Here is a 20,189-nt window from a genome sequence, read left to right as displayed (position 1 = left end):
CACTTGAGCATTTATGGGACCCAGCTGGGATGCCATCTTCAGCAACCTACGAGTGTGCAGGAGCTACAGGCCCAGCTGTAACATCTGTAGGCAAATGTGCCGCCAGATACCATACAGAACCTGTATGCCTCCATGCCCAACCATATTTCATCTTGTATCCAGACTAGAGGTTGCCCAACAGGCTACTAGAGCCTCCTTTCTATCGTCCAGTTTTTACTAAACAACTTATCTTTTGCTCCAATGTTGTAATCACTTCCACATATCATCATTACATTCACACATAGAAGGTTTAATTTATTCTAACAACTCCTCCTTGGTGCCTAATTTTTTTAAATTAGTCTTTGTCTACCATTTCTGCTATGTTACAATTTCAATAAAACTTTTGACTGATAACAAATAAAGCAGTAAATCGCTTACAAACCAGCTGTAGTCTGTGCCAGTTTCTCTCCCTTTGCATGTCTCCAGCAGCCCCTCCTTTTACCTCCTCTCTATAGACTTCTGTTAATATGACCCTTTACTGAGCAGGCAGTCTTCAAATAGGACCGGTAAATTGAGTGTTCGTGAAAGAGAGAGAAAGCAGAAGAAGATAAAGAACTATCTTTCTCTGCCGAAAAAAAAATTACTAAATTTCATATATTCTCTTGTACTATGCATGTATGAAAAAAATATTTTAAAAAAGCCAATTACGGTTTCATAAAACCCATACCGCTTAATCTGTAACGTTTCATGTATGTTGATCAGGTGTCAAATATGGAACGTAACTAAAATTCAAAGAAAACATCAGCAGTAATAAAAAAAAAAAAATATGTATTTACTTCGAAGCAATCAGAATGTCAACAAAACATTTGCAACTCTTCTTCTTGTTTGCTTTTGCAATTACAGAGTGGTATTCAGTTAAACAGAACAACAATTATGATGCTAAGACAACTGAAGATGAAATGATCTACATCCCCATGTAACTAATCTGTGCTGTGCACAACATGAACCTGCTGAAAATTTCCATGCCAATTTACAACCCCCGTCCTGTACCAGGCAAGGTTAGTGGCCACTGAAAACCACAAAAACAGGGGCAATAAAAGAAAGGGGGGGCGGGGACAAAAAAACAAAACAAAACAGGGAAGTCTAAAGACACAGCCGGTAGTGTGTTAACTATAACAACAAAATAAAAACAAAAAAGGAAATAAAGGACACTGTACAGTTTAAAAACAAATCTTACACATTCTTATATTCGATTTGTTTTTGTCTTTAAAAATGAGTGAGCTGTGCACGGGGGGGTTAAATGCTATATAGACAAAGAAAACAAAACAAAAGAAATGCTGATGGAGATGCTCATTCATCATCTTCCTCCTCATCCTCTTCTTCCTCTTCCTCCTCTTCATCATCATCTTCATCATCATCATCATCTGCTCTCTTGCCTTTTTCAAACTTGGCAGGAGCCTTTTTTGCTACCTCTACTTTACCTTTAGTTCGATATGATGTCATATCCTATGAGAAAAGCAAATTAGAAATGCATTTCTTTTAGATAAAAAGTTGCCAAAATGAAGATGTTAATCCTTTTAAGTAAAAAAATATATGTCTGTTTGAACAGAACTTTACCAAGATAAACAGGCCCATGGAACTCTTTCCTCCCAACAGAAGGACTGGACTTTCCCACCACTTCTAAGGCCTATACATTAGGACTTTACACATTATGGTCACAATCCCTTATCTGCAGACTCATTTTAATTGAATAACATTTCAAACAGGAGAAAATTGTGTTTAAACGGTACAATATAGTTTCACTCTTGTCGATCGTGCACACCTTTGTAGTATGGAGGATGGAAGCAGTGTGAATGAAGGTTTATGCTTCATCACATACAGGTCTGAACAGCTACTAAACAAGAACTGAGATGCGTCAATTAAATATGTTTTGACTGTTGATGTAAAAAACTCCATAAATACATATTAACGTGTATGTTCTCTGTGTGTATAATACAAGAATTAACCTCTAAGTAACTGAACTATTGGACTAACCAAGTTTCCTGGTTACACAGTGCCACCTTCTGTATAATGTTATGATGAGCAAAGCTCTACATAAAACATGCTTTATCTAATGAAATAAGAAAATTATATTGTAAACTGCTTTTAAAAGACGTAATCAGTAATCCAATTTCACGTCACATATCAGGGTCATGATAGGGAAGGCCAAAAGGGAGTATGTCATCAGTGACATCCCTGTGTAACCAAGGGCAGTGTCAAATCAGCTTCCCTCACCCAATTACAACGCTGCCAATGGCTTGTAGATTCGTGGTTCCCCTGCAAAGAAATTCTGTTTTTTCACACTGTACAAATGAGGCTTTAGTGCACCACGAGCATCACCATTGCACTTAGGCCCTGCTCCTCTCTCTGACCAGCCCTTGCCTCAGACTGTAACAGAGCCAGGCAGAAGGGACAAGGGACATAAGCTTGCTTGGCTCTGTCAATCAGCAGTCTAAGGCCTAGTTCACACAGTCAGTGTTTGGTCAATGATTTCCATCAGTGACTGAGCCAAAACCAGTTGTCGGTTTCAAAACACAGAACCGGTGTAAATCTTTCCCTTATACCTTAGCCCTCTGTAAGCTCAACTTCTGGTTTTGGCTCGCAATCACTAAAGTGTGAACTAGGCCTAAGGAAGGAGCTGGCAAGACAGAGGACTAGGGCTTAAGTGCAACGCTGGCAGTAAAGCTTCATTTGAATAATACAAAAAAATATATATATATTTGCACAGATTTACAAACCAAGGGCAGTTTTGTAATCAGGTGAAAAAAAACTATTTGACACTGCCCTTGATTACATAGCGATGTCAGACTCCTTTTAAGGCATTAAAGCTATGGCATTACTATGATTTGAGGGCGATATGCAACCATGGAACCCTAATGTAAATGTTGAAGTGTGAGGAGACCATTACCACAATGGAAAATAAGTTCTGTGAATCCAGTTCATCTAGTATTGCCACAACTATTTAATGAGACCTTTGTTACAATAATGGTACAGATGGAAAGATACCTTCTTATACTTCTCCTTCAGTTTGGAAGCTTTCTTTTCATAAGGCACCTTGTCTTCTGATGAAGTGTTATTCCACATCTCTCCTAGTTTTTTTGCAACATCACCAATGGTCAGACCTGGGTGCTCTCCTTTAATTTTAGGACGGAACTCGGAGCAGAACAAGAAGAAAGCAGAGCTGTAGAGGCCAACAATTAAAAACACAGTGAACAAATGTAAAAAGCAGTCCTTAATGATGACTATTTCAGTTCAAAATCATTAACTCACGGTGGTCTCTTTGGTGCATTTGGATCCTTAAACTTCTTTTTAGTCTCTCCTTTTGGTGGTATGTAAGATTTCATTTCACTTTCATAACGAACCTTGTCTGCTTTCGCCATGTCTTCAAATTTTCCTTTCTCTTTAGCATTCATGGTCTATGGAGAAGAAATAAAATTCACTAAAAAGAACTTTTGTGACAGCATCAAAATTAGGGATTATATTTTTTTCTTCATGTCCATTCCTCTTTTTTTTATTTTTTTGGGCCTTATGTGGAACCATTTATTTCAATGGGGCCGCAAAAAAAATAAAAAATTATAAAAAATAAAAAAAAGGGACATGTCCTATTATAGTCCGCATTACGGACAAGTATAGGACTGTTCTATTAGGGGCCAGCTGTTCAGTTCTGCAAAATGAACACGACCCTTAGGGTGCATTCACATGACCGTATATTTGGTCCGCATCAATCCGCATTTTTTTGTGGATAGGATGAGGACCCATTTATCTCAATGGATCAGAAAAAATAAAAAATAAATATAAAAACACGGATTCAATGCAACCGTCATCCGTATCTGTTGCCGATCCGTGTTTTTCAGTCTGCAAAATACATACTGTTGTGTGAATGCACCAAAGATAGGCTGCTACACATCACAACTTTGCACATCAGACTTTGTACATTTAAAAAAAAAAAAAAAAAACACAAAAAACAGGTGAGTTTACCAATGTAAAGCAGCAGAGCCGTGACTTGCCTTTTTTTTTTTTTTTTAACATTATTTGTTATCTTCACACAGGAGGGATGTGGAATGGCAGGCTATGTGTCCAGGTATTGGGACTAGAATAGGCTCATTCAGTTTATGCATCCATACAAGAATGTTTGAGCTGCTGACCTTATTGAACTGTAGCGGAAGATGAACATCTAAGCGATTTACCAAATAAAAATTTTGACACAAAATAAGAGCCAACCAATATGTGGTGTTAGACAGGTGGGTCCAAATTCTATCAAGATGCACAAAATTTACCACAGTGATAAATCTGGTGCATCTTCAGAGTGCCTGGTCTGTTCACACTATCAAAATACAGGATTGGTAAATCTACTCCCTAATCATATGGATGTAAATAGATTTTAGTATTTTAAGCATAAAAAAAAAAAAAAAAAAAAAAAAAAGTTATCCAAATTCCCAATAACATCATGAATATTTTACCTTCCACCGTTCTGAGCACTTCTTAGAGAATTCTGCAAAGTTTACAGATGCGTCAGGGTGCTTTTTCTTGTGCTCTTCTCTGCACGTTTGCACAAAGTAAGCATAGGAGGACATTTTTCCTCTGGGCTTCTTGGGATCACCTTTCCCCATTTTAACAATATTCTGTAAGAAAAGAAAGATTAGTAAAATGTGCATTTTCTATCCAATTACTTCTGCACACTATGATTGTAAATCAAGTGGATTAAAGAGGTTTTCCGAGATATTTTAGCCAATGACCTATCCTCTGGATAGCGGCCTTCCCTCAGCTTTCTCTAGGCCACAGGATGTTACATTCATTGGTCACATGGCTTTGGTGCAGTTCAGTCTCATAGAAGTGAATGGGGCTGAGCTGCGATACCTGGCACAGCCGCTATACTAGGGTTCCTCAACTCCGGTCCTCAGGACCCACCTACCGGTCAGGATTTGAGATTATTCCACAGAATGAATACCTGTGGCAAGTCCTGATCCATGGACACTAAAGCCTCATTCACACGTCAGTGTTTCACGGACGTGTGATGTACGCGTGTTCGCCATGGACATCACACGTCTCCATTCACTTTAATGTGTGTATTCACACATCAGTGTCTTTAGCACGGATGCATGCTCTATTTTGTCTGTGTTCGCAGATCCCTAACGACCATTATAGTCTATGGGTCTGTGAAAACCACAGATGCAACACGGATACCATCTGTGTTGCATCCGTATTTCATTAAGATCAGTGAAACACGGACAGCAAAAAACCGACAACACGGACCCAAAACAGATCCTTCATGGATGCATCACTGACCACCTGCTCACGAATTTGAGCACAGACACGGCTGTGTGAGTGAAGCTTAATTGTATCACCTGCTCAATACTAGGGAAATCCTGAAAACATGACTGGTAGTTGGGTCCCGAGGACCGGAGTTGAGAAACCCTGCGCTATACAATGTATGACAGTGTCCTGGGTGTCCAAGCCTACACCGATCAGATACTGATGACCTATCTAGAGAATGGGTCATCAGTTAAAATAACTTTGAAAACCCTTTAAAAAGTTATGTATTTTCTTCTTGAGGATGGTTTAAAAATAAATAAATAAAATAAAAAAAATGCTGCGCTAGATGATACATTCTGGCCAAAAGGAAGTGATAAAACGTTGTACAAAGACTTTTTTTTTTTTTTTTTGAAATTTTCCATATTTTTTTTATTGCAGCATGCTCTGTGTTTTTTAAACGTTTTCCCACAAAGCTCTCTACAGGAAAAAAAAGGTCTAAAAAAATAAATAAATAAAATTCAAGAAAACAAAAAAAACAAAACAACCCCATATGACCAAGCCCAAAGAGGCAGGAAAAATTAATAGTATGGCACCACCCTTACACCCAGACCTGGACACCTGCAAGAAGTAATCTGCGGTAGGGGAGGCTTTCCTATTGCCCGGAGTTGTAATAAATGCATATTATAGGACTACAGACATGGAGAATGTATGGCCGCCCAGCACTTGAAATATACACAGAGGCAGCCTATAATACCTCTAAGTATACAGTGTAATGTAATGTATGTAGATGAAACCAGGAGATTTTCCCCATTGATACTCATGTAGTAATGATAGATGCACCCCTGGGATACCTGTTTGAACGTTTCTCACAGATCCATCATATACCAGAGTATACCACAATTAAGGAGAATCTGTCAGCAGTCTTGAGCATGCTAAACTGCTGACGGGACTAGGTAACGGACAGCAGTATAAACATATTTTGTGGAGTTTTTATTATCAGGTTATTCTGATCTTTTATTCTGCTCCTTAAATGGGTTTTCCAGTGTAAACTAAGTGTAGGTAGATACGTTTAATCTGTTTACCTGACATTTTGTAATACTGTTTACTTACACTGGAGGTGGCGCTGCACGACACAGCCTCTGCTCTGAGTGACAACTGCAATGGTCTCTTGGTTGGATACTACAGCTGCCACTCAAAGCAGAGGGGAGGGGTTTTGAAGAAGCTCAATTGCAAATTGCAGTGAAGCTCCGCCTCCAGGGCACTTGCAGGAGCAGAATCTGGCAGAGTAGCCGTTCATATTCTTATTACTCCTGATAATAAAAACACCACAAACTGTATCTTTCTACCGCTCTCCACAGCCCCTACCTAGTGCCGTCAACAGTTTATAACAGGGATCAACAACCTTTGGCACTCCAGCTGCCATGAAACTACTACTCCCAGAGTGCACAGTTGCTCAGCTGTTTTTGTACCTCCAACAGAACTGAAATGAGGATTCTGGGAGTTGCAGTTTCAGAACAGCTGGCGTGCTGGAGGTTGCCGATTCCTGGTTTATAGCGTAGTCAAGAGTGCTGCAGATCCACTTTAAAGGGGGGTGTCAGGTGTTTTTTTTTTTTTTCACAGTTTCTAAAGGTATTATAATAATAAAGAAGTTATACTCACTGAGGGAGAGTTATCAAAACTGGGTTAGTTGCCCATAGCAACCAATCGGTTTCCACTTTTCAGAGCTCCTCTGGTTGCTACGGGCAACTCTGGCATTTTTCATTTGCACCAGTTCTGATGAATCTTCCCCACTGTTCCAGAACCTCCACTCTAAAGCAGCCCACAGCTGCTGCAGGGATGTGCCCATACATTTCTGTTCCCCATCACTGGCCTCAGTGGAATACAGCACAAGACTGATGAGTCCTGCGACTGGCTGCAGCAGACTCATGCGGTATAACGCTGGGTGCACACCTGAGCGTTTTACAGCACGTTCAAACGCGCTGTAAAACGCTCAACACATGAAAACCAATGCTTCCCTATGGCCCTGGTTCACACTTGAGCGTTTTACAGCACGTTTGAACGCGCTGAAAAACGCCCTACGCTCAAAAAAGTTCTTGAATTTCTTTGGGGCGTTTTGTCGCGCGTTCCCGTACATAGACTTTCGGGAACGCGCGACAATGGGCGTTCGCTTGTCTCTGTATGCGCGATTGTAAACGCCCGTACAATCGCGCATACAGAGCGCTCCTTTCAGAACGCCCAGGTGTGAACCCAGGGTAAGGGCTCATCACTGCTGCAGTCAAGAAAACAAAGTCAAAATGGAATGAAGTAAAAAAGGGATTAGGAAAGAGGGTGTATAGTTTTTTTTTTTAATTACTTTAAGGTCGTCACTTCTTTAAAAAATAAAATAACCTAACCCCTTCTGCGGGACAAGATGTAGTTTTTAATGCACCATTTTGGGGTACACATAACTTACTGATTAAGGGCTCACTCACATGACCGCATTTAAGTGTCCGCATCTGTTAAGCAATTTTCCGGAATGGATGTGGACCCATTTATTTCAATGGGGCCTCAAAAGATGCGGACAGCACACAGTGAGCTGTCCGCATCCGCACTTCCGTTCCGTAGCCCTGCAAGAAAGATAGAACATGTCCTATTCTTGTCCGCAGTTGCAGACAAGAATAGGCGTTTTATATCATAGGGCCGGCCACGTGCACTCCACTCAACACATATGGTCGTCTGAATGAGACCTAACGTTTATTAGCTTTTTCAGGATAAAAAAAAAAATCAAAAACAAAAAAAAACGATACCACATTGTCTGTTTACATTGTAAACTCTGCGACGTTCACTTTGAGACATAAAAAAAAAAAAAAAAACACCACGATAACATTACTCTCTGGATCAGTATGATTACAGTGATTCCAAATATCAATAAATAGCTTTTTTTAATTAATTTTTACTACTTAAAACAATAAAACACCTTTAAAGAAATTAAAATATTTCTTGCATCGCTGAATCCCAAGACCCAGAACCTTTTTCTTTTTCTGGAGCTATGTGATGGTTTGATTCTGCTGAGACAACTTGTAGTTTTCATTGGTATCATTTTGGAGTAGATACGACATTTTGATAGCTTTTTATTCAATTTTTGGGTGAAAATTAAGCAATTCTAGCATTGTTTTTTTTTTCTTTTTTCTCTTTTTTACAGTGTTCACTGTGTGGGATAAATTACATGATAATTGTACAGTTTGCATTATTACAGATGCGGCGATAACAAGTTTGTTGAGGGGATTTTATTTTTTCCAATGGAAAAAATAAAAGTGTGTGTGTTTTTAACTTGCATTTTTTAAATAAACTATTTAATTCTATTTTTTACCACTTACTAGTCTCGTAAGGGGACTCTGACATGCGACTGCTTACATAATACACTGTACTCCATTAGCGGAAGTGCCAATAGCTAACAGACAGAGCCCCCTCCCTTTGAAACCACATAGATGCCGCAGTCACTATTGGCTGCAGCATACAAAGAAATAAATGCTTCTGCCGATCTGGACTGTTAGAGCAGGAGCTCATGTGTCGTGAGAGAACCAGGCGGCGCTTAGACTATGCTGCTGTAAAAACACGGTGGGCCATCATAAGGCCCCTTAGTGACCGTGGTCACCTAAGGGTTAAGGAACCTACGCTTAAAAAGACGGCATTGCATAATTACAGACATCTCTATAGGATATCATTAGCCGGACCCATTCATTTCAATGGGGCTGTGCACATGTGGTTTTCACGCATCACTTGTGCGTTGCGTGAAAATCGCAGCATGTTCTATAGTCTGATTTTCACGCAACGCTGGCCCCATAGAAGTCAATGGGGCTGCGTGAAAACCGCATCGCATTCGCAAGCAAGTGCAGATGCAATGTGTTTTTTTACGGATGGTTGCTAAGAGATGTTGTTTATATACATTGTTTATCACACGCGTGCAAAACGCATTAAATCACATTGCACCTGCGCAATAAAAACTGAACGCGATCGCAGACAAAACTAAATGACTATATTTGTGAAGTCGTGCATTTTTTTACTGAACGCATTCGCAACGCATCTGGACCTAATCCACACACGCTCGTCTGCAAGGGGCCTTAGATGCTTCCTTCAAGCAAAATAACAAATTTTTGCAAATATATAAAAATCTGTTGCCCACTAGAGATCAGGGCAGCTAAGTAAGCTGTAAACCCAATATTCTATCTGAGCTTTATAGACATGTCTTTAGTTTAGTGCACTATGTGGACATGTAGTAGAACAAATGGGTTATACAGTCACTTACTATCTTCAGTAAAACAGCTCACGTCTCAATATAAGTGTCTGCTAACACAGATTGCTCTAAACCAGACACCAGTTCTATATTTTACCTGTATAGCTGTATAACATCACCTCTGCAGCCAATCACTGGTTGTATATGGCACAAAACCACCAAGGCTGGTGATTGGCTGCAGCCATCACATGGGTTATATGGACGCTTCATTTCTGCAGCCAAGTAAACACAAAGAAGATCAGAGGTACGGGGAATTAAATGGATGAATATAGGGTCTTCTGTTATTTTTTTCAGAATTCTTCACTTTGGCCTCATTTTTGATCATCTCTGAGAGCCCCTTTAATATGCCCTCTATAATCATCTACACAGGACGCACGTTACACTGTCAAAATAAATCCTCCTAAAACAGGGTAAAGATACAATTGGAAATGTTAGGTGTTTGGAATAGCCCAAACGTTACTCATCCCTCAGTGCTTCAATGCATAAAGCTAATGTGCTGCAAACTCACCAGAGAACAGACCTAGCAGGTAGTCTCTTTGTGGCACCATTGCTTACCTCCAACTACAATGCCTGTGCTATGCTGGATCTTCTTGGTCCAGAACATCCAGTAAAAAGCCTGCTAGCTAAACCCTCTACAGAACTAAGCCAAAAGCAGGCTGCGACAGTGACTTGACCCCCTAGCGTCACGGGTGACGTCACACATTGGCTGCACCCCCTCATCGCCAGATGTTGTGATCTGCACGATGGGGAGATGCAGCTGCGGCCGTGCAGGGATCCAGAGGGACCAGGTAAGCATGTTCTGTATAAGTCACCTGCGCATTTCGGGGGGTGTTTACAGGCTCAGATAACCCCTTTCAGTTGTCTGTGGATTCCATGGCGGATTTTTTCTGCACCCTGTGGATGAAATTTTGTAAGGTCTCATCCACTTTGCTGCAGACTTCATGCACACAAATCATTCACCGAGTGCGAACATACCCTAAAGGTGCTCCAGTTTCAGCAGATGCCAGGTCGCTGTATAAGGAAAAATATTCGATTTTTCTCAAACATTGGTTCTGTTTGCAGTAACTGAATTGAAAGCAAGGCTGACAGATTCTATGTATGTGACAGTTTTTGCTGGATCCGGCAGGGTTCAGCAAAAACGCTTCCGTTACTGATAATACAACCGTCTGCATCAGTTATAAACGGATCCGGTTGTATTATCTGTAACATTGCCAAGACGGATCAGTCATTAACTCCATTGAAAGTCAATGGGGGACGGATCAGTTTTCTATTGTGTCAGAGAAAACGGATCCGTTTCCCATTGACTTGCATTGTAGGTCATGCCGGATCCGTTTTGCTCCATATCCCATGACGGAAAGAAAACCACAACATGCTGCGGTTTACTCTCCGGTATGAGAAGGCAACTAAACGGAACAGAATGCATTTGGGGCGTTCAGTTCTGTTACAGTTTGTCCACATTGACAATGAATGGAGACAAAACGGAAGCGTTTTTTTTTTTCCAGTACTGAGATTATAGGGTATTAACGCTAATGTGAAAGTGGCCTTACTTGTACTTTATGCTTCTTTTGTGACAATTTAAATGGAAATGATCTACTTCCACCAGTCCTTGCTGCTATACCGCCCCCGACCACCTGTCCTTGCTGCTATACCGCCCCCGACCACCTGTCCTTGCTGCTATACCGCCCCCGACCACCTGTCCTTGCTGCTATACGCCCCCGACCACCTGTCCTTGCTGCTATACCGCCCCGACCACCTGTCCTTGCGGCTATACCGCCCCCGACCACCTGTCCTTGCTGCTATACCGCCCCCGACCACCTGTCCTTGCTGCTATACCGCCCCCGACCACCTGTCCTTGCTGCTATACCGCCCCCGACCACCTGTCCTTGCTGCTATACCGCCCCCGACCACCTGTCCTTGATGCTATACCGCCCCGACCTCCTGTCCTTGGCTGCTATACCGCCCCGACCTCCTGTCCTTGCTGCTATACCGCCCCCGACCTCCTGTCCTTGCTGCTATACCGCCCCCGACCTCCTGTCCTTGCTGCTATACCGCCCCCGACCTCCTGTCCTTGCTGCTATACCGCCCCCGACCTCCTGTCCTTGCTGCTATACCGCCCCCGACCTCCTGTCCTTGCTGCTATACCGCCCCCGACCTCCTGTCCTTGCTGCTATACCGCCCCCGACCTCCTGTCCTTGCTGCTATACCGCCCCCGACGTCCTGTCCTTGCTGCTATACCGCCCCCGACGTCCTGTCCTAGCTGCTATACCGCCCCCGACGTCCTGTCCTAGCTGCTATACCGCCCCTGACATCCTGTCCTAGCTGCTATACCGCTCCTTTTACCTTTTTCATTTTTTTTTTGCAGATCCTGCCACAAGCCGGACCTCTGTAAGGTCGAGTTCACATACATCTGGCCACTTGTAGTAGTTTGCCTCTGGCAGAGTGCAGATACTCCAGAGGGAAACTGATGCCAGATCTTATACCACAGCTTTCCAACACCAGAACATCAGTTTTGACGCCAGATGTCAACTAGAGGCTGACAGAAAAATATAAAAAGCAGCTATGTCTGGCGGCTTCAGGTTATGGACGATTGGCGCACTAAAGTGTACAAAGGCTGTGTGCAGATATACCTGATGTGTCCGGCTCCAGCATAACATCAGAATAAATACTTACATTAATGTCCCATCTCCAGAAATCACCCATAATTATTACCCATTTAAAGTATTTAAAATTCTTTTTCCAGACCCTGCCACCACTCTTTATTAGGGATGAGTGACCTGAACTTTACAGGTTCGGGCGGTGGAGGAATCCCATTATGGATTCCATTATAACGGAATTCTATGACAGAATGCAAAATAGAGGCTTTTAAGAGGCATTCCGTTTTGATCCGTCATAATAGAAGTCTATGGGCAGCATAACGGATCTGTCCCGTTTCCTTTATGCAGGACAGGACTTTGTTTTCCGTCATGCATAACGGAAACCAGACGGATCCATCATGTTTGCAATAGAAGCGAATGGAAGTGGTGGCCGCACAAACGCTGTGCACTCCCATTCATCTCTATGAGGATTCTGAAAATATTTTTAATGGGCCAATTGGAAGTATTGGTGGTAGCCGTACCCGGCACTGCCAGTCACCACTTTGCCAGCTTTGTTTTAGAGATAGATGTGGGTCCCACCTCTGGACCGGCACCTATCACACAATGGGGGCATATATAACCTATATAATATTTGTACCAACCCTATATAACCCTAGTGATATACCCCCATTGTCCGAGATGGGAATACCCTTTTAATCTTTTTTTTTTTTTTTACTAAAATTTTACCCAGCAGACAACCTCCCCGAGGGGCCGCATTCACATCTGCATTAGAGACTGAGAGAATCTGCGACCGAAGCCTCCAACAAAAATATGAGGCATCAGAGGGACTGGCGCTCACGAAAATGAGCTTAGTTCCCCATGGCAACCAATCAGACCGATCCTCTGAAAAATGAAAGCTCGACTCTGGTTGGTTGCTATGGGCAACAAAGCTCATTTTCCTTAGCGCCAGATTTTTTTTTTAAAGTGTCCCATCCGTGTCTGACGGAACCGGCGGTTCCATCTTTCAGATCCCGTAACGGAGAAGAACATAAAAATAGTAAATAAATAAAAACACGCCATAAGGTGACGGAGACCTTCCATTAAGGCGCCACCTCCGCCTGTCCGGTCATCTCTCCCCAGGGCACTCAGATCCAGCTGAATAGGGAGTCAGAGTCAGCAGGACATTTATTATCTTTTCTCCTTCCACACCCCAAGAGCCCTTGGTTGATGAAAGAAAGTCCCCTTGAAATGTCTCCATTCGCCCTCTGGCACCCTCGCTCGGTCCTTCGGGTGGCTGTCAGCTCTGCCGCTCCGTTGCAGTGTCTCAGCGCAGACATATATACACATACACACACACGGACTCGCATACACACTGCGGGGCTGGGGAGCGCGCGTGCACGCGGCTGGATGACGGCGCCGTCGGGGGCGCGCTCGCCCTTTCTCCCTATTGTTGTCGTGCCCGCGCCCCCTCACGCTATTAAAACCACCATGTTAGAGAGTGCGGCTCGCAACCGCCATCTCATAGAGGAGCAGCAGCGGGGCCGCCTTCACTCCCCGGGCTGCGGCGGACAGGGGCTATTACATGCTGCCCCCCTCCTCACACCCCATTTCGGGCTGAAGGGTCGCTGGTGACAGCCGCCACCCTGCGTTTCCCGGCTCGTACCCTCTTCTCTTGTTTTCCCCATAGTCAGCCATGTTACAGCACATCCTGAGGTGATTTAGGCATCTCCTACCGATACGCCCTACATTTACCCCCCTCCACCCCAGCTTTTATGACGGTTACCGGTGACCCGTCCGTTTTATAAAATTATTATTATTATTTTTTTTTTTTAATAGCCCCTTCCTCAAGGCCGGTGACACCCGTTACCACAATACACACCGGGCGTTATTAAAAGTTCACCTCACACTTCTAGCACTAAATAATAAAAACGCCCGTATGTCTCCAGTCACACACACTCTCCGTTCCTCCCCTCCGTTATCCATACGGTAATTGTAATCACTCCATTTACCGTTAATTCTCACCCCAAATTCACCGTTTTATCCCCCCCGATGTTTATAACGTCAATCCCACCACAACCCGGGCCGGGATTATTTGACTTTTTTTTTTTTTTTTCAGGCGGATTAATACGGGCCACGGGTGGAGGTGATTTGACATCCATTCTCGTCCACAATACTTACCTTACATAGACATTGCCAGTCACTGTGTCAGTTTGGTGCTGTGTATACTCACCCAATGCTGTGTCTATGGAGCTCAATGTACTGCAATGGCTGTGAGAGAAAGCGGGATCGATACGCAGCCTCTTCACACTCTTCCCAATCTGTAACATTACTCTCAGCTCAGGCCGACGCTGATTGGCCGCCGCCAACTCGTTCCTTCTCCTCATTGGTCGGATCGCCTCCATTGTCCTGACCAGCGGCCGAGGCTGATTGGACAGATTTTAGCCGACGTCACCCAAGAGCAAAACAGCGCGCAAATACGAAATATCATCAGTGTGTGTGAGACGCTCAAGCGGGATGCAGCTGTAAGGCTGAGTTATAGTGTTTGCAATGGAAGCCCATAGAACCTAATGCAGTCAACGACGGAGCGGGGGCTTCTCTACATTCCGGGGCTATGTAGTGCTGCCTGACGGACTGCTACCTGCACTGCAGCCCCTTCGGACATCCTCACCCCCTCTACACCCTGCAGCCATCTAAAGCCAAAACATTTGAGCCCGTTGTCCCTAATGTTTTAACACGGCTGTCGTGAACGCGCACAATGATAGGACTAGGCAGACAAGCCTTCATATTCACCATCCTATGGCATTTTTACGGCTGTAGTGTGAACCCTGCAGTATTCTACCTCACCGGCACAGGGATAATAGACAACCGGGTGTGCAGAAGAACTAAGGGGTCCCCTGGTTACCCCTTACTGGAGAACTACTAGTCCCAGCACGCCCTGCAAACCGGACCTCACCCAGCCGTGCTGAGACTTTTAGTTTCACTTCTTTAAGGTGCCGGTATCTTCCCTATAGTGGCATAATGTATGGTAAATTATATGGCAGTACTGTACTGAATGGTATATGGCACATAGCTGTGTACACTGCGAGGCACTCACTGTATCCCACATTACACTGTATAATTATATAATATCCTACATTACACTGTATAGTTATATAATATCCTACATTACACTATAATTAGTATGTATATCACATATTACACTGTATAGTTAGTATGTATATTACACTGTATAGTTAGTATGTATATTACACTGTATAGTTATATAATATCCTACATTGCACTGTATAATTAGTATATTTATCCCACATTGCACTGTATAGTTAGTATGTATATTACACTGTATAGTTAGTGAGTATATGCCATATTACACTGTATAGTTATATATCCTACATTGCACTGTATAATTAGTATTCATTGTATAATTATATAATATTCCATATTACACTGTAGAATTAGTATATTTATCCCACATTACACTGTATAGTTAGTATGTATATGCCATATTACACTGTATAGTTATATAATATCCTACATTGCACTGTATAATTAGTATGTATATTACACTGTATAGTTATATAATATCCTACATTGCACTGTATAATTAGTATATTTATCCCACATTACACTGTATAGTTAGGCTCCTTTCACACTAGCGTTCGCTGGTCCGCTCGTGAGCTCCGTTTGAAGGGGCTCACGAGCGGACCCGAACGCAGCCGTCCAGCCCTGATGCAGTCTGAATGGAGCGGATCCGCTCAGACTGCATCAGTCTGGCGGCGTTCAGCCTCCGCTCCGCTCGCCTCCGCACGGACAGGCGGACAGCTGAACGCTGCTTGCAGCGTTCGGGTGTCCGCCTGGCCGTGCGGAGGCGTGCGGATCCGTCCAGACTTACAATGTAAGTCAATGGGGACGGATCCGTTTGAAGATGCCACAATGTGGCTCAATCTTCAAGCGGATCCGTCCCCCATTGACTTTACATTGAAAGTCTGGACGGATCCGTCCGAGGCTATTTTCACACTTGGCTTTTTTTTTGCCATTTTAATGCAGACGGATCCGTTCTGAACGGAGCCTCCGTCTGCATTATTACGATCGGATCCGTTCAGAACGGATCCGCCCGAACGCTAGTGTGAAAGTAGCCTAAGTATGTATATCACATATTACACTGTATAGTTAGTGAGTATATCCCATATTACACTGTATAGTTATATAATATCCTACATTACTGTATAATTAGTATTCATTGTATAATTATCCCATATTACACTGTATAATTAGTATATTTATCCCACATTACACTGTATAGTTAGTATGTATAGCCCACATTACACTGTATAGTTAGTATGTATATTACACTGTATAGTTAGTATATATATCCCACATTACACTGTATAGTTATAACATCCCCTATTACACTGTGTGTGTGTATGTATGTATGTATGTATATATATATATATATATATATATATATATATATATTTATATACACACTCACCTAAAGAATTATTAGGAACACCATACTAATACAGTGTTGGACCCCCTTTTGCCTTCAGAACTGCCTTAATTCTACGTGGCATTGATTCAACAAGGTGCTGATAGCATTCTTTAGAAATGTTGGCCCATATTGATAGGATAGCATCTTGCAGTTGATGGAGATTTGAGGGATGCACATCCAGGGCACGAAGCTCCCGTTCCACCACATCCCAAAGATGCTCTATTGGGTTGGGATCTGGTGACTGTGGGGGCCATTTTAGTACAGTGAACTCATTGTCATGTTCAAGAAACCAATTTGAAATGATTCGAGCTTTGTGACATGGTGCATTATCCTGCTGGAAGTAGCCATCAGAGGATGGGTACATGGTGGTCATGAAGGGATGGACATGGTCAGAAACAATGCTCAGGTAGCCCGTGGCATTTAAACGATGGCCAATTGGCACTAAGGGGCCTAAAGTGTGCCCAGAAAACATCCCCCACACCATTACACCACCACCACCAGCCTGCACAGTGGTAACAAGGCATGATGGATACATGTTCTCATTCTGTTTACGCCAAATTCGGACTCTACCATTTGAATGTCTCAACAGAAATCGAGACTCATCAGACCAGGCAACAATTTTCCAGTCTTCAACAGTCCAATTTTGGTGAGCTTGTGCAAATTGTAGCCTCTTTTTCCTATTTGTAGTGGAGATGAGTGGTACCCGGTGGGGTCTTCTGCTGTTGTAGCCCATCCGCCTCAAGGTTGTGCGTGTTGTGGCTTCACAAATGCTTTGCTGCATACCTCGGTTGTAACGAGTGGTTATTTCAGTCAACGTTGCTCTTCTATCAGCTTGAATCAGTCGGCCCATTCTCCTCTGACCTCTAGCATCAACAAGGCATTTTCGCCCACAGGACTGCCGCATACTGGATGTTTTTCCCTTTTCACACCATTCTTTGTAAACCCTAGAAATGGTTGTGCGTGAAAATCACAGTAACTGAGCAGATTGTGAAATACTCAGAGCGGCCCGTCTGGCACCAACAACCATACCACGCTCAAAATTGCTTAAATCACCTTTCTTTCCCATTCTGACATTCAGTTTGGAGTTCAGGAGATTGTCTTGACCAGGACCACAACCCTACATGCATTGAAGCAACTGCCGTGTGATTGGTTGACTAGATAATCGCATTAATGAGAAATAGAACAGGTGTTCCTAATAATTCTTTAGGTGAGTGTATATATATCATATCCCACATTACACTGTATAATTGTTATATCCCATATTGCACTGTATAATTGGTATATAGTGTGTGTAATATCCCACATTACAGTCTATAATATGACTACAATATATAGCTAGTATATATGATGTCCAATATTATACTGTATAACTATTGTATATATCTTACATTGTATAATTAGTATATCTTTAATATCCAGTTTTACACTATTAACAGGTGCAATTATTTTTAAGGGCACTGTCTGGCAATAATTATTAAAGGGGGAACTATCTGTTTCTGCAGTATAGTATTTGGGAGAGCACAGTGAGTATTGGGGGTAGCAGCAAGATGACATTGTTGGAGCACCAGGATGTGGAGTTTGTGTTGAGAAGGTGGGGAAAATGATGGAGAAGTCCAGAACCTAAGACGTCTGTGTGGCAAACTTTGCGGAGATGAGGCGTTTCTGGAAGAATACATCATGGTGGTCTGGGCAGAATGGAGAATTACCATATTTTTCGTCCCAGAAGACGCATCCCCCCCTCCCCAAAAGTGTGGGGGGGATGTCCCTTCGTCTTATGGGGTGAATACTACTGAGTGCTTCCATTATGGAAACGCTCATTAGTACCGGGAAGCGATGAAGGCTCTGTACTCACTGCTTCCTGATCCTCGGCTGTGGCTGCGCACAGCATGAGGGTGCTCTGTGCGTGTCTGTTCACAGCACAGGAAGAGCAGGAGGAGTTATGGAGGTAAGGAGCGGTGGCATCCAGAGCAGGAGGTGTTTTATTTTATTTTCTCTGTGGCATGGGAGCTGATGAGAGGCATGGGGCTCTTTTCTGAGGTCTAATTGGGGGTCATTCACATTGGGGTTATTAAGATTGGGGGTCTTATTGGGGCTGTCAGCTGAGGTCTGATTAACATTGGGGGTCTGATTGGTGGGTCTGACCTGAGGTCTAATGAAAAATATTTTTTTCTTAGTGTCCTCCTCTAAAACCTAGATGCGTCTTATGGGCCGGTGTGTTTTATAGGGCAAAAAATACGGTATATACCACACTGTATAGTTGTATACTGTATTCCTTTTTAAACTGTATTTTTGCATGTCGGGTCATTGTATAGTTGTATATTATATGAAACATTACACTGTATAGGTGTATATTTTATATGCCTCATTAGATTGTTCATTATATCCCTCATGCATATTGCATTCCACATTACACTGTACAGTTGTATATTACACCCCACATTACAATGCATCGTTTTATGCTATTTGCCACTGTACTGATTATGTAGAATATGGACTAGATAAGTGGCTCTCATTTTTTGGCTCTCCATTTCTCTACATATATCTATATGATGATTTGCTCTTTAGGCCTCGTTCACATCTCTGGCAAGCTCTTCAGACACAGAGCAGCCTGCTGGATTTAACACGCTCTGGCGTTGCCAGATCCTGTACTCCACAGCTAGATCCTCATTGACTGCAATAGGGTCTTCTGGCATAAATGCCAGGTTTTGGCCAGACAAAAAAAGGCTTTTGTGCTGGATCAGGCTGCTGTATCTCTATGAAACAGATGAGAACACAGCCTTAGTGCTGATGCACGCCGCCGTTGCCCAGATGTTCCAATTCATTGGGGACCGCAATTTGCGGTCCCCAATGCACGGGCACCATCCGTGCGGTTTCCGTAGACGGCTGCAGACCCATTTAACTTGAATGGGTCCGTGATCCATCCGCACTGCAAAAAAAATAGAACACGTTCTTCGGGATTGTGGGACCTGTTCAAGTAAATGTGTCTGCATCTGTGATGCGGTGCAAAAACAGCCGGGGCCTGTTTATTGCGGACCCGCTGTTTGGTGATAACTAGAGATGAGCAGACGCTGGATGTCTGGGTTCCAGTGGTTCCGCTGAACTTCGTTTCAAAGTTCGATTTGGGTTCCGAGCTTGACCCCGAAACAACAAACCCCATTGAAGTTAAAATGGCTGTAAAAAAAAAAAGTCATAGAAAGGGCTAGAGGGCTGCAAAAGGCTCCAAAGTGGGCGTAAGAGCAGTACAATTGCCCTGCAAACATGTGGAAAGGGAAATGACTTAACATTACATAAAAAAATAACAATCTTGAACCAAGAGGCGGAGGTCCAAGTGGAGTAGAAAGTTGAGGAGGGTGTGGACATGGCGGTGTAGGTGAAAGAGGCGGAGGAAGAAGCCAACACTCTGTTTTTTTTAAATGTGTCTGTCAATTCTGTGTGTGACCTTTAGCCATTTTTGGGGTGTGGCCAGTATATTTCAATACTCTGCCAATATAGGACATAATAATCTTGAGCCAGGAGGTGGGGATCTGAGTAGAGGAGGAGGCGGACGTGTTAGGTGGAAGAGGCAGGGGAGGAAGCCAACACT

The 20,189-nt window shown here is 43.0% G+C and overlaps 1 protein-coding gene across 2 annotated transcripts; it reads right to left on the bottom strand.

Moving 5' to 3' along the window:
- Positions 1-791: 791 nt before the first annotated feature.
- HMGB1 (high mobility group box 1) lies at positions 792-14,464 on the bottom strand. 2 transcript variants are annotated; one of them, XM_044286129.1, is made up of 5 exons: positions 14,348-14,464; positions 4,479-4,640; positions 3,289-3,434; positions 3,025-3,199; positions 792-1,485 (listed from the first exon to the last, which is right to left on the bottom strand). In XM_044286129.1, exons 2-5 carry the CDS (start codon positions 4,626-4,628, stop codon positions 1,330-1,332), a joined length of 627 nt encoding a protein of 208 aa, XP_044142064.1. In that variant the 5' UTR covers positions 4,629-4,640; positions 14,348-14,464; the 3' UTR covers positions 792-1,329. The 2 variants fall into 2 exon arrangements, with proteins under 2 accessions (XP_044142064.1, XP_044142065.1); XM_044286130.1 differs by lacking the exon at positions 14,348-14,464 and adding an exon at positions 14,296-14,344.
- Positions 14,465-20,189: the final 5,725 nt, after the last annotated feature.

This window comes from Bufo gargarizans, chromosome 3 (genome assembly GCF_014858855.1).
Source record: "Bufo gargarizans isolate SCDJY-AF-19 chromosome 3, ASM1485885v1, whole genome shotgun sequence".
NCBI lineage: Eukaryota > Metazoa > Chordata > Amphibia > Anura > Bufonidae > Bufo > Bufo gargarizans.
The sequence above is the reverse complement of the archived record's forward strand: the minus strand, read 5'-3'. Positions and strand labels throughout refer to the sequence as shown.

Coding starts and splice junctions, on each gene's coding strand:
- HMGB1 (XM_044286129.1), bottom strand. CDS start 4,628: ATGGGGAAAGGTGATCCCAAGAAGCCCAGAGGAAAAATGTCCTCCTAT. Junction 3,435..4,478: donor AGTGCTCAGAACGGTGGAAG/GTAAAATATTCA, acceptor TCTTCTCCATAG/ACCATGAATGCTAAAGAGAA. Junction 1,486..3,024: donor TGAAGGAGAAGTATAAGAAG/GTATCTTTCCAT, acceptor CTTTTCTCATAG/GATATGACATCATATCGAAC.